The sequence below is a fragment of the Equus caballus genome, chromosome 13 (genome assembly GCF_041296265.1).
Source record: "Equus caballus isolate H_3958 breed thoroughbred chromosome 13, TB-T2T, whole genome shotgun sequence".
Lineage (NCBI taxonomy): Eukaryota > Metazoa > Chordata > Mammalia > Perissodactyla > Equidae > Equus > Equus caballus.
In genome coordinates, this window is record NC_091696.1 from 43,985,799 (window position 1) to 44,001,145 (window position 15,347).

General features: G+C 50.9%; 1 protein-coding gene across 9 annotated transcripts in view; it reads right to left on the bottom strand.

The window, feature by feature from the left end:
- The window catches only part of SNX29 (sorting nexin 29), a 589,016-nt gene that overhangs the window by 511,488 nt on the left and 62,181 nt on the right, over positions 1-15,347 (bottom strand). For all 9 annotated transcript variants that reach the window (XM_070230995.1, XM_070230994.1, XM_070231001.1 and 6 more), the window contains 4 exons: positions 14,726-14,974; positions 12,336-12,711; positions 6,768-6,886; positions 210-285 (listed from right to left, as the gene is read on the bottom strand). In XM_070230995.1, the coding sequence (XP_070087096.1) occupies positions 210-285; positions 6,768-6,886; positions 12,336-12,711; positions 14,726-14,974 (820 nt within the window). The remainder of the gene's footprint in view (positions 1-209; positions 286-6,767; positions 6,887-12,335; positions 12,712-14,725; positions 14,975-15,347) is intronic.

Consider the following 15,347-nt stretch of genomic DNA (forward strand, 5'->3'; position numbering starts at 1 on the left):
GATAAATAGTTTCTTGACAGTCTCTCATTCTCTGAGACCCTCAGCAACTTCACATTCTGGAACGTTAGGCTAACTCTGAACTGAAATGTGAGGTAAGGCCTTGCATTTTAATCCTAGCAGGTGCCCTCCTAAACTTAAAAAAGAATAAAATGCAGAGTCGTGACTAGGACAATCCGGTCCCAGAGGCAACCTGGTCTCTGAACACTAACCTGTATCGTGGCCCAGGCTCCGGGAGAAGGTGGTCCTCTGGCCCGGTCCCGTTCTCCAGGCTTCCAAGGGGGGCATCTGCGCACAGAGCAATCGCAGGAGAAAGTCAGGCTTCTGTTTTCATTGCATTTTCTCCACGAGACAAAGACACAAGGCAGACGTGGGCTCATCTGCTAAGCAGTTGACTCAGAAATTCTCCCTCCTGTGTACACTGGATTTTAACCGGCTCCCCATTTCATTTTTCCGGCCATAATCTCAGATCTGGCGTCAGTCCCTAGTAGAAGGCCTTATGCTCTCACTTAGCCTTTCTGACCTTGAGCCACCTGGAACTACCCATGAAGTCTATCTTCAGAGCCAAGTCAGAATCAGGGGAGAATAAATCAGCCTTCTGCTGGACAAAACGGCTCCCGCCTGTAGCGGCCTGAGACCGACACTAGAGGGCAGCACGGTCCAAGCGCTGACGGCACCGCCAGCCAAGACCAAGTGACGGCCCCTCTCTAAAAAGCTGCTTGCCCCGTGTTAAGTGGCACGTGGGGAAGGCGTATGGAAGAAGGCCACAGAGCATCTCCAGAAACAAGCACTCAAGATCTCCATAAATGTATCAGCTGCTGTTCAAGTCATTCTCTCTCCCACGGAAAACTGCAAATCCGTGCCCCTTGGCTACATGGTGACACTCAAGCCAGTTATCACCCAGAACATCTGCTCCCTGGAGAAAATGCTGGCTTGTCCATGCCACTACACAACCAGGCCTGCGTCGGGGAGCCGGGATGCGGGGGCGGCAGGAGCATGTCTCGTTGCCCTAAGCTAGCCCTCGCCACCTCCTGCAGGTTCTTCCTTCTGTTTATTCTGGTTTCGTCCTGCTCGAGATTCCCCAGCTCTTAAGGGCTTGAACTACGGGAACCCTAAGGGAAAAACGTTTTTGCACCTTTTCTTCTACCTTGCTGCCCCCACCAAGCTAGTCCACTCTCTCCTGCCTCTTTCAAGAAGTTCGAAGGGACAGGCTGGCCCCGTTGCCAAGTGGTTAAGTTCACGCGCTCTGCTGCAGGCGGCCCAGTGTTTCATTGGTTTGAATCCTGGGTGCGGACATGACACTGCTCATCAAGCCACACTGAGGCAGCGTCCCACATGCCACAACTAGAAGGACCCACAACGAAGAATATACAGCTATGTACCGGGGGACTTCGGGGAGAAAAAGGAAAAAAATCAAATATTAAAAAAAAAAAAGAAGAAGAAGTTTGAAGGGAAACAAAGTGTCTTTTCTCTACCTCCCCTTCCTCGCTCCCTAGCATTGGGGTTAAAGGGTGCCCAACGGCCTGGGTTCAAATCCTTGCTCCCCAACTTTTACCTAGGCCCTTTGTGTCTCAGTTTCCTCATCTATGAAAAGGGATGACACTAGTGCCACCACGCAATATTTTAATAATGCCTGCCACACAATTACGTTGTAATACACGTACAACTCAGTGGGAACACTCGGTGGGTGGTGGCGGGCATCAAGTCACTCTATAACCGAGCCTGCCTGTCACAGCTCTCATCCTCCCAGTCAACTGGAATCACTCTCTAAGGACCCCAAGGAACTCTTCCTGCCATCCCCCTCCTTGCCTTCTTGCAGCCATGACAAGGCTGAGCATGCCCCCTCCTCAGAGCTCTCCTCTCCCGGCTTCCTAACACTACTCTCGGGCCCTCCTTTTTCTGACTCCTGTGGGAAGGTGTCTCTGAGGCAGGGCTCATGGCCCTCTGTCCCCCTTGGCAAATCCGGGTAGGTCTTGGCTCAGCTCTCACCTCTGGGACAATGACAACTCTCAAGCCCTCACCTCCGGCTAGGACCTCAATTTTGAATCCTAGTGTCACACTTCGAACTGCCTGTCAGAAAACTCTACTGGGATACCCTACGGGGCCTACCTTCAAAACCTCTGCCCTCCGTCACCACTTCCCTCTGGGCCGTAACCTCAGAAGAGTGTGGCACCCACCCCCCCTCCCACCGCAGCGCTGGGCCGTGTCCAAGACCTTCCAGTTCCATCTAGTTAGCTTCCCCCTTTGCTCACAGCCATTTCCGCTGCCCCTGGTTCAAAGGCTCAATACCTTCTAAAGGGTCTTCCGCAGCAGAGCCCCTCAGCTCTGTCTCACCCTCTCTAATCCAACTCACACACTGCGGCCAGAAGCAGAGACGGGGATTCCAACACAAACCACAGAAATCCACAGCAGGAGGAAAGGCCAACCTTACCTACTGGCATCCCAGACACGACGGCTACTCGGCCCGAGGGGGTTTCCCGTCACAATGCACGACCACGATAGGCTGACAGCTGTAGTGGGCCTGAGGCACCGGGGCCACAGAGCAAATGCAGAGACACGGACTCTCACCCAGGCTCGAGGCCCCTCTTGATAACAGTACCACTATTATCTTAATTTTACAGATGAAGAAACGGACCTTGAGGATTTAAGTGACTTGTTCAACATCACCAGGTCAGCATGCGAGGATTTGAACCGGCGTCTGCCCAATGGCACAGCTGAGCCCTCGCCCACTTCAGTCTCACTCAGTCACCTGAGATACTTGCTCTTCCCTCTACACATCCCTGGAGTTCATTTTTCCCAACTGCCAGGTGTCCATCCCTGCTGCATCAATCCACTCACCCCCTCAGCAAAGGCTTCCTGAGCCCCAGCCATCGGCCTGGCTCTGGCCAAGGTTAGAGTCACACTGGAATCGAGACGGACATTGTCCTGTCCTTATGGACCTCAAAGACTAGTAGAGGGGACAGGCGTCATCAAGCAATTAGACACATACAAGATCACAAACTGAGGCCCAAGCAATGGAGACACATGAGGTTTACGACAGCGTGAAACATGAGGCCTGGCCTGTCTGGTCTTCCATGAGACAGCAACACTCAGGCTGCAACCCGAAGGGTGTGCACTGGATTGGAAGGCAGGAGGAGCGTGTGGCTCGGTGTAAGGAAGAAGCAGCAGGCTGGTGTGGCTGGGGGCACTGAGCAAATGGGACAGGAGGAGATGCAGCTGCTGGGTGCGCTGGGGCCTGGATGGCCACTGAGGATTCTGGATTTTATCCTGAGTATGGTAAAAGGGTTTGGGGGATGCTGGCACAGAGCAGGAAGGCCACTGACTCAGTAAAGAAAACCATAAGCCCTAAAGCCTTACAACCCTCCAAAGTGGGGTGGGAACCACGCACAACGCAGGACCTGTGGCCACCACAGTATCTTGACATTTCACACTGTAAAGTTCCCGTCTGGGAGCCCAGCTCTAACATCACCAGATCAGAGCAGGGCTACCACAGAACCCCCCTCACCCACAACAAACAACTCCAAAGACCCAAGGGCAGGAGGAGGAGAAGTTACAGAACGTGACACCTGATAGGAAACGCAGGGGCTGAGGGGCTGAGGTTTCAAAGGGACTGCAGCACGGCCTCAGAAAGTGACTGCGCTGGCTAAGCCCCAACAGTAAACACAGCCCCTCCAAGAGGAGACGAGCAATGCCAGCTTCACACGTGCAGTGCATAGAGAGGGGTGTTTTTCACCTCAGTTTAGCATTCTCAGTTGGAAAAAACTTTGGGGGCTCACTCTCCCTTGCAGCTTCGAAGAGATGCTGGTAAACGTGCTTTGCTCTGTTGTGTGTAATATACACGCCTGGAAGAATGACTGTATCTAATCCTCCATCTGCTGTCAGGGACTCATGTGACCCTGGGCTGGTGTCTCCCTTCTCAGTCCCTCCAGAAACCAGAAATGCAGCCCAAAGCAGGGTCCCCCTAAACCACAGAGCTGCATCTTCCGAGGTTCAGAAGGATAATTCTGTGCTTGGGGTCCCCTCTCCGCCGCTTTCTCCCTCCCGAGACTTAGCTAGGAAAACATCCATCCTTCCCCACCACGAGCCTCTCTCCTTTTTTATCCTCCTCCCTGCCTCTCCCTTTCTCTAAATACCAGCAAGGGCAGTGACTGCAGATGCACCAACGTTTTCAAAGATGCTGGAAAGGTCTCCTAAGGGAGGAGTGCTCTGTGTGCAAAGTCACCATTAAAGACACCAAATGGCCCGCAGGCCAGAATGCGAGAGAATATGCTAATATTGCTCAAGTAGGGGGCTGTCAATCAGAAGGGGTGCCAGTCAGAAATGGAAGGAAAGAAAATGACATGTTGGCAGCGTGCGCCCAGGGCTGCCAAGGGAAGGAACGCTCCGGCAGACAGGCCAGTCCCAGGAACACCTGGCCCACGTGCCTCCCATGGAAGTGGGGCAGCAGGCCAGGAGGAACCAGACGTAATTTGGCCTTCCACTCAGGTAGCGGGTTCCCCGGCTCTGATTCCAGTGTCTTCCCATGCAATGCTTCCGCCCCCAAAGAGTCTGCCCCTCAGGCTGTCACAATCTTCCAAGGCTCCTGATAGCCTTGTTACTGTAGGAAATTAAAAAGTTGGCAGGCCAGCTCATACACAGCCTCTCTGGTGAGGATAATCCAGATAAGCTGGAGCTTGGGGTCCCATCAACAGTGATCAGATGGAGCCTCTGGGTCTGTGAGGCTGAGAGCCAGAGGTGGGACCGTGGGAAATCTGCCAGCGGGATGTCTCCTCACGGGAATCCTGGAGCCTGGCCGGCAGCTACTTTCCCTGGAAACTCTGGTCTACAGAAGGCCCAGAGAGGTAGGAAGAACGCTGGCTTCTGTGACTAAACCCCAGTGTAAACAGCAATGCCCCAGAGCAGCCAGCCATCAGCCCCCGAGGTCTGATGGGTAGAGGAGCCCAGTGAAGAAATGCAGGAGCCGCTGGAAACAAAACAGACTGTACCTACTGGCGCAGCAACGATGCACGACCCAACAAACAAGTCCCTCGGTGGGGAGGGCAAGACAAGCAGAGCTGGATCGCGACCTGGAAGCCATGAACAGACACTGGAAACTCTCCAGTGGTCCTAGACACAGTTAGGACCACCTGCTGTCTGCAAAACCCCACCCTTGGCTGCTTGGACCCAGGATGGTGCCCTTGGAAAGAAGCTAGCCTGGCCTACAGACGCGAGCTAGGCCCACAGACTCTCCCTCTCTGCAGATTTCAACTGAGACCCAGAGAGAGGCTCCCGTAGCGAGGCAATGGTGATGCACCGCAGCCAAGTACAGGCCAAAAGGAGAGGGGGCGAGAAGGATGAGGGAGCAAAGGCAGACTAGAAGAGAGAAGAGATGGGGGGCAGAGCCCCATAAGGAAGCCTGGGGGCGCAGAATGAGAAAGACAGCAGGACCATCTCCAGATGGGGGGTCTGGGGGTCATTTTTATCTTTGGTATACTACCCATCCATTCCAAGGCCCAGCGCCCAGGCCCATGACGCCCACAAGATGTCCTATCCTGTCACTACTGCAACATTAGCAGTAAGCTTTCACGGGGCCCCAGCACGTGTCTGGCACCTTTTCTGAGATTAACTCAGGGACTCATCAGCACAAATCTGAGAGGAGGGTGATGTGATAGCAACCACACCCTCTTCCCAGGCTGTGCTCACGAGTGGAAGAGTTAACCCAGTCGATCACTTTACAGTCCCGGACTCACATCAAGGGTCTGATAAGTGTTGGCTGTCGTTATCACCATCATCCACACTTTCCAGAAGAGCAGATCAGCCTGGCAGACAGAAGTCCCTCAGCCATGCATTCTCACTAGCCTCAATTTCCGCCGGGAACACTGTGGTTCAGAGAGGTGATCTGCCCAGCTCGTATCCGACCCCACTCTAGACTGCTGCCAATCAACGTCCCCGCCTTGCCCTGTGCTCCAGCTAGTTTAAGTTTCTGTTCCCCAGACAGTGACAAGAACAACAGTCTATCATCCGGTTCAGAATGTCAAGAGCTTCCTGAGCAGTGGGTGGGCCCCATCACAGCTTCCTACACCTGGCCTTACAAAGATGAGACGGATACCCACACTGGGGCCCGAGGTCTTGGTAGTGCTGTTGGGGCAGTGATGACGACCGAGCGCTTGACTGTGCCAGGCACTGTATTGGCTGTACTGCACAGCCACCCCTCTGGGTGAGCAGGGCTGATCCACACCTCCTCCCACACCCCCCACACCCCGTAGCCTGCTCTAGCTAAAGAAAACAACAACGAACCACACATGAGCGTGCTCAAGCACATGGAACAGGTCAGAAACGCTTAGCACTCCAAAGGCAGGTTTTAAGCAAGCTCCTCCCTGACCTCCAAGCCCTTTGCTATAAAGGGTGCCAGGGCCTCTACCACTATGAATTCTGTGAACTTCTCTCTTCTGCTAAGAGGCAAAAATAATGGTCACCACCATTTTTGATACTATTTGTATCAGCTTGTACATGATCAAGTTCAACAAGTCACTGGCAAGAAAAAAGCAGGCTTGGGCTCCTGGTGACTTGCCAGCTGGTTCAGCCCGACCCCCACTCAGGGCAGAGCACCCAAACACCCAGGTTCAGCAAGAAGAGGAGCCAAACCCTCTGCCACTTCCAATCTCAACAAGCCCCTCCTGGCCTGAGCCCCATGCCTCCTGGCTCCCACTCCCACCTGCGCAGATGACCCAGATATGCCTGCAGGTTCTCTGAGCCAAAGCTCGTGCTGGAGGAAAAGAGGCATCACTCACCTGCGGGGCTGTAGGAGCCAACTCCACTGACCGGAAAGAGGACGTCGGTGTCACCATGCAGCACCTGCAGTGGAGCCCAGCTGTGCATCTTGGAAAGGCAGGTGCTCCCATCCACGGGCCTAAGGTGAGAGAACACAGCTGTGAGACAGGGCGAAGAGCCCCATGGGCTCAGACCACCACAAGCATCCGCTGGGCCTCCCACATTTCCTCTTGGGAACTAACCAGGCCATGATGGGCTGAAAATAGAAGGGGGCTGGGCTGGGAGTCAGAGCATGTGGTCCGGATGCAGCATTCAAGCGTTCACGCCTTCAACCAGTGTTTACTGAGCACCTACTATATGCCAGGCACTGTGTCACATATACTTGTGCTGCAAAAGAGCCAGCCAATAGTGTTTATCCTGCCCTCGTGGAGCTTACAGTCTGGTGGGGGACACAGACATGAATCAAATAATCCTGCAAGAAGGTGTAACGGCAGCTTAGATTCATGGAGCTGGTCAGGAAGATCATGGAAGGCTTCCTTGGAGAAGAGAGGTTGGAGGTGAGAGCAAAAGGAAGCACAGGGGTCAGCGGCGGGGAGGGGAGGGACCAGAGGAAGGAGGGAGGGACGAGCATGTGCAAAGTGCTGCCGCAGGAGGAAGCAAGTGTTCCAGGTTCTGAAATGATGGCAGCCACGTGACTTTGGGCCGGTGTCCCTTTGCCTTGCTGGTTCTTAAACCCTCGTGAGGAAAAGGACAAAATCAGACCAATCATGTCTGGGTCCCTTCCAAGAAAGGGGGTCAGCTCAAATATTAACCAGGTTCATATGATCTGTTACATTGTCACCTTCTCCACAAAGTACAAAACCAACCTGGACGATCTTTGTAACGCCAGGCGGGTTCAGTTAAACCCGACGGAGAAAGGATTTGCCCACCGCAGCGTTTGCCTCTGCGCAATTAGGAAACACTAATAAATACCAGGATGTGTTTGTGTAGTACCTTAAAGTTTATAAAAATCACCTTGTAACTTAGTTGTAAAGCAGACCAAAGCTGATCATAATCACACCTACTTAATAGAAGAGGCAGGCGGAGAGGGAGAGAAGGGGACGGGGCACGGGGAGAAAGAGGGAAGAGGGGAGAGAGAGGGAAAAACTCAACCAGAATATGTGACGTGTGCAAGCTCATCCTCTTGGACAGAACCATGGCTTGCAGGATCAGAGCCCAGGTCTTCCAAACCCAACTACGATGGGTCTCTGGCTGCTGCCCACCAGGTGACAGGATGTCTATAGCTTTTCTTTCGTTTAGGGTAGTGATCAACAAACTTTTTCTGTAAAGGACCAGAGTAAATATTTTAGGCTTTGTGGCCGTAAGTATCCTTCTTTGTTGGTTTCCCTTTTTAAACAACGCTGTAGGAACGTAAGGCCCACTCGGGGCGTGGGGGCGGACCGGGCCTGCAGGCCAGCTGGCCGCCTCCCAGTCTAGAGGCCTGTCGTGCAGAGGGAGTCCTCTCAGCCCTCTCCAGCGTTCAGTCGGACACCGGCACTGGGCACGGAACACAGCGGGAAATGGTCCTAATGGAGTCTAATCCTGCAGGTCCCACACACACTGACACTCTGGGACAGCAGACTGGGGCACAGAAGAGGAAGTGCTCCCACCTGTGTGGCCAGCCGCAGAACCAAACTGGGGCCGAGCTCTGAGGTGAACTTGGCAGTGCCTCTACAATCTGTCAAGAGCAGCCCTCCTGGGGCTCTGACCCAGCAGCTGGTGAGAAGGGGACTCCTGGAGACCCAGAGGTGGTCGGGGGTGCCCCCCAGGAGAAGGCGCCAAAACCTCTAGTCCTTTCCCCGGCCATCACGCTGGCTCCAGGAGGGGGGTTTCTGCTGTTGACAAGCAGAAATCTTGCCACTTCTCAGCAACATATGCAGAGTGCAAGGTGAAGCCAGGCCCTCAGCTGAGGTTTGGAACCCAAGTAAAAGCGGCCAGTGGGCCACGCCCTCAAAAATGAGTTGCCCTGAAGTGATTCCGGAGGCAGAGACCGACTGGGAATATAGTGCCACAGACGGCCTAAAAACAGAGTAACGGGGGTTGCTCTTCAGCAGGAAAGTCAGACACTTCTTTTAAAAGCTGGAAAATGCCAAAAGGAGAAAGGAAAAAACAATACACCCAAAGCCACATTACCCAAAACACAGCTGAGTTAGACGCTATTTCTTTAGCGTCTTTTTTCTTTCCTTCTGCACCTACTTTCCTTTATGAGGTCGTAATGAGGCAGAATGTAGGATTTTATATTTTGCTCTTCTCACGGAACATGAAGTCATAAGTTCATCTTCACTCTGCTCAGATGCTCTTAAAAGTTGTTTAAGATGTCTCAGGTCCTAACCGTTGAGATGTTAAGGTTTAAACTACGAGACAGTGCACTGTCAACCATTCCGCGGCAGGTGCACATTGAGGTCAGCGCCAGTGTTCCCCTTCTTTGAAGAAGGACTTTGGTGCCTAGACGCAGCAACTTTTCCTGAGACTGTGCTCAGGGTAGAATCCCAGCAGTGGGATTGCTCCAGCAGGTGGGAAACACTCCCAGCTCTCTGAGGAGGTCCCTGGGCACCAGCCTGGCCACAGCATCCCTTTCTACCACGAGCCTGGAAGACACCAAGCCCTCCCCGCAGGGCGCGAACCCAGGGCTGCCTTTCCCCAGCTCTCCATTTAAGTCTTGGCAAATGTGACGGGCAAAGTATGGCGTCTGGTCTCACTCTGCCTTAGCTTAATCACCAGTAAGGTGCGACATTTCTCCATATGCTTGTAATTCTCTTTGAGTCGTGTTTTCATCCCACTTCCCCACTGGTGTCATAGGACACATATGAAGCGACAGAAAAACTCCTTTCTATAATAAAGATATTATCCCCTTAAAAAAAAAAAAAAAGGAGCAAAGCCAACACTTATGAATATTGAGGCGGGAGGCACAAGATTTGTCCTCAGCCATCAAAGAAGTGGTTTAATTGCCAGCAAACAGAGGCATCAAGCCAACTTTTGGCCAACAGAGCATCTTAAAGACAATCGGAGCACTGGCTTTGCCAGAGGCGATGGCAATCCACAGTGCGCTGCTCCTGGCCTGCCACATTCCCCTCGCACACCTGGCTGTACTAAGAAACTGCTAAAGTTCTGGCCCCTCCAGGCTCCCAGACCTTTCACGCAAACATTAGGTTAGAATCAAAATGAAAGTATTACTCAGTAGGCCATCTCATCACTCCTCTGCTCTTTCCCCAAGACGCTCTGTGGAATGTTCGATCAAGAGCCCCACTTTCGGCCAGGGAGAGGCTGTCCATAATCTGCAGGAGGCATGATGGCCTCAAAGGGCCCGGGCCCCTGTAAAGGTCACCCTGCACTGTTTTGTGTTTACACATCACAATGCTGGCGGCTACCTTGGCTCAAATTGGCCTCCCCCTCCAGACTCCCCTCAATGGTACCAGTCTGCTAGGAGGAGAAATGACCGTGTTTGAGGCCAAAAAACCCATGGAGTGAATCAACTCAGAGATGTGCTCACCTAGAGACCTAGAATGCAGATGGTACTTCCTAAAATGCCCAGATTAAGAACTAAAGGCAGATGTGATGGTTAATTTTATGTGCCAACTTGGCTAGGCCACAGTAGCTAGTTGATCAAACATTATTCTAGATGTTTCTGTGAAGGTATTTTTTTTATGAGATTAACGTTCAAATCAGTAGACTAAGTAAGAGAGATCACCTTCCATAATTTGGGTGGGCCTCATCCAATCAGTTGAAGGTCTGAATAGTAAAAGACTGAGGTTGCCCCAAAGAAGAAGAAATTCTTCCAGCAGACTGCCTTCGGACTCGAACTGCAATTCTTCCTGGGGTCTCCAGCCTGCTGGCCCACTCTGCAGATTTTGGACTTGTCAAGCTTCCACAACAGATGAGCCAATTCCTTAAAATGAATCTCTCTTGATAGATACATACACAGATACATACATACATAGATAGACACACATATATACACACACACACACACACACACACACACACCCTATTGGTTCTGTTTCTCTGGAGAAGCCTGACTAATACAGCAGGTCGCAAGACCTGGAGCCCAGGCACAAAAACATTCATTCTCTGTAAGCAAGAACAACGCTGCAGAGAAGTCACCCTAACACTTCAGGAGGAGAAAAAGCCTTTTCGGGAAAATGTTCCCTTAAGAATGGCTGATAACAAAAAGAAAAAAAATAAAATAAAAATGCCAACAACCTAAATACTCAACAATGGGGCCACCTTTAGCAAATCCTGACATATCGATTTGACTGAAGATCAACCAACTGATATTCTTAGTTACGTAGAAACAGAAAATATTTGACAGTGTAAGCTTTGGAGCGCAGCGTCACTAACCTTAATCCCAGCTCTGCCCACCGCTTTGACAAATCTCAACTCTGTATGGAATCCTGTGCTTTCACCCATCAAGTGGGGGTGACGCCCACTGACCTCCCAACAGCTCTAAGTGTTGGGACAAGGTAGATACAGAGCTGGCGTATCACAGCGGATCAATAAGGTAATACTACTAATACAGATGTCCATGCGAATGAGGACGAGAGGAAAAATCAAAAACAAAAACACACATGGTCTCATGAGAAAGACAAAACCTCATATTAAATCAACATGAAAATGAAAGGCTTAGGGCTAGTGACACACTGCGCCCCTCAATCACACCGCGGCGTCTCCACATCTCCGTTTCATACTCTCGCAGGCTGGTTCTGACGTCAGCCGTGATTAGGACGGCACTGCGCACGGTGAAGCCCAGGCGAAGAGGGACCTCGTTTATTGGGCATGAAGAGTACGACCAAGCACAGGGACTATTCCAAGAGCAGCACAGCAGCGGGAGCTCACCTGTGCTGTGTCTCCTGATGCGCCAGCCCCGTGCCAAAGGTCCCACATGCAGTCTCCCACTAACCGGACAAGAACGCGACAAAGCAGGTGCCGTTTTTCCCCCAGGTCTCAGATGAGGCCCGAGCCTCTGGGAGGTGAAGTAACTCATCTAACTGATCCAACCTGAGCCACACAGCTAGTAAACAAGAGCCCGGGTTGTCTTGACTCCAAGATCCAAGCTCCAAGCTCCTCACTATGCTTTTCTGCCTTACGCCTTCACGGGCACCAAGCCCCTTCCATAGGTATAAACCTACTGCGACTCCAGGGTGAAGGCCGCAAGTGCAGGCAAACACTGCTGTCCACACCCCTGGAGATAACAGAAATTCCCAGCCTGCCACCATTCTCTAGAATAACCCTGCCTTTTTCCTGAGCTTCCTGCGCTAGTGGCAAGTTAGAGATGTGAGGAAATCCAAGCAATAAAAATGAAAGACGTGTATATAAAGCAAAAATTTCAAGGCACACATCTTGACAGCAACTTTGACTAAGTACCTTCAAATATACTCCCTTCCCCTTACTTCGCAGGAGAATAGCAAGCTAACACTCCTTCCTCCTAAATCAAGATCCGAAAAATGAATGATGTCCTAAACACACATAAAACTTGCACTGTTATTTCACCCAATACTGCAGAAAGAGGAGTTAATGTACCACCCTTCATGCAGAGCCAAAGTGGAACTTACTTCTCAGGCGATTCTGAGCGGCCCATGCATTTCCTTCCTGACGTGTTCCTGTACACGTCGTCCTCGTTTTCATCCACGTCTTCATCATCAATGCTTTTCACATCAAGCTTCTGGTACCCAAACTCCCCATTCAAAGACACAGAGTCAATTTTCCATGAGTTGCTGCTCTGACTTCCATTGGAATTTGGTCCAAAGGGGCTTTCAAAAGCCGACATGATATTGACTGAGGAGCGATCGGAGTTCTCCTCCGAGCTCTCCCCAGCCCCAGGTATCTTTTTAAAAACATCACCAGGGATCTGCTCGTCTTCCTCATCATCAAAGGAGATGATGTTAGTCACCTTCTTTTTCTTCTTCCGCTCCTTTTTACATTTGGCATCTGGCAAAAGAAAAGATATGGTATAAGAAAAAGTAGGCAACATAAAGGTATGATCGAGCCATCTTGCCTCTAAATTGTGGGGGAAAATCCTCTACTATTCTACTGAAAAATAAATTTAAGATCGAAAAAGAATGTGAATTTAAGTCCTGGGGAAAAAAACCTGTCTACAGGAGACTGAGCAAAATGGATGCGGGCCTGTACTTCCAATTTAAACAAAGATGCCACAGAGCACACATTAAAATGGTTCCTTCTAAGCACTTTGAGTCAAAGGATGAGAGCATCGCTGAAATGGTTTTTCACTGTTTCACTTTGGAAATACTCTCAATAGCTGGTAGATGAGACCAAGAAAGCCAGTTTGGGGATGCGGTCAATTGTTTCACGGCCACGCTTCCTCTCATCACTGCACAACGCTCCTTACAATGGGAGTCTGCTGCTCCTCCCATGGAGGGTGTGTCTATTTCTCCACCCCCTTGAACCTGGGCTGGCTGAGTGCTCTGCTTTTACCAACAGAATGTGGCAGAAATAACTAGGCATGTGCGTTCTGGAGCCTAGGCATCAAGAGGTCTTGTGCCCTCATGAAACACTGCCCTGACTCTACCATGGAAGGAAGCCAGTCTAGCTTATTGGAGCATGTGAGGCCCAGTGGAAGAAGAGTGAGATGCCCCAGCCAAGAGGCAGCACCAACTCCAGATGATGAGTGCGGCCATCTTGGATCTTCCAGCTCTGCCACCAGCTGAATATAGCCCCATGAATGAGCCCATGAAACTAGCAGAAGAATCATCCTGCCAACCCATATAACCATAAAAAAATAATAAACCATGGTTATTTTAAGCCGCTACATTTTGGAGCTGTTTGTTACACAGCAAAGGCTAACAAGCACAAGTCAAGACTGCCTTGGTGATCAGTGCTCGGGTTAGCCAGTCTGTTCACCCATCTTAATCATCAAACTTGAGGGTAAGACACTTCGAGCCAATTCTAAAAAATCCAGTCCATCTAAACCAAGGTGTGACAGGGTGATGCTTCACCAGTGTATCACAACTCCGAGACAACATCAAAGCAGAGCCCCCAAAATGGACGGACAGGATACTCTTTGGGTGTATAAATTCCAGCATCCCTGTTACACAAAGTCCCAAACAGTCCTGTTTGCTATGTCATTCACATGGAGTCTCTGTTCGAGAAGGAGAGGGTAAGACAGATAAAGCCAGCGTGTACCAAAGACTCCATGGGAGTCTGTTTTCACCACTAATAATTCCAAAGGGATGAGCATGATTACCACCTTGTTTAAGGGATTTGAGAATGTTAGGACAAAGCACTTAGACCCAAAATTTCCTAGTTTGTTGTAGCAACATTCTGGATGTCCCTGAAAGCTCAAGGTGTATTGTAAACTTCTCACAAAATTAACTCAACCAATTCTCTTTTGCCTCCCCACAGCCTAGGGTCAAAGCAGACCAACCCCTTCCTCCCCTCGGGCTCTACCTAAATATCACCCCCGACAGTAAACATCCTCCATAGCACCCTATGCTTGGCTTTCAGCCCATTTATCAGAAGGATAACTAATTATTTATAGAATTTGTCCTTAAATGTCTACCCCCACCCATCCCAAAGGAGACTGAAGGCTAAATGCTGGCAATCTGTCTTCCTTGGCTCACTGCCCAGCACACAGAATGCAGTAAGTCAACCAAGGAATGGACGCATGAAGGAATAAACAAATGGAGATCAACTTCATCGGGCTTCGTGTGACCATCACACCTTCACTTTTAGTTCACTCTGACTGAGCTGTTGGCCTTTCTACACTCTCATCTTGACATCTCAGTAAGGCTCTCAGGTCCCTTTCGGAGTGAATAAGAGTGAAAAAGGGTAAGAAAAACAGACACAAACGTAAAGTGAAAATGCAGGTGCATCAGATTTCATTCCCCTTGGCACTTTCAGATGACGAGGCGTGTCCACCGCAGCCACAGTCTGCTGCCCTGTCCGCGACCCGCTCTGTTCTACCTCGCATGCGCCTTCTCCTCACCGGCACTGACGTGCTTGGACACGACGGGCAGGGGGTCGGTCTCCTGCTCAGGCTTGATGAGGATGGAGACAGCAGAGGACGCCGTGATCTCCCTGAACAGGCTGCTCACTCCCTGTGTGGATTCCTTCAGCAAGGAGGTCACATTCTGCGTTGACTCCTTTAAGAGATCCGAGACGGTAGGAGCGAACTTACTCTGCCCATTTAAATCCTTGTTGTCGATGTTAATTGCAAAGAGTATGGAGTTCAGACCTGCCCGAAAAAGGGAACAGTCTGGAGCGTCTGCTGTTGAACAGTTACCCTCCAACAGGATAAGCAAGCTGCAGACATTATAGGGCACAAGAGGGAAAACGTTTGATAAAAACCTCCCAAAAACTGGGGTCAGTAGGCACCAGTTATTATAGGAGTTGAGTCTTTCCAAATTCTCTCGCTGTCAGGAAGATAAATGCAAGTGAGAAGTCATGGAGTGGGGGTGGTTAAGTCCTAAATTCTGGGGTCAGACTGCCTGGGTTGAACCCCAGCACTGGCACTTCCTAGCTATGAGACCTTGGTCAAGCCATGTACAACCTCTCTGAGCTTCCGTTACCTTATCTGTAAACTGGGGATGATAGCATCTCTCTCACAG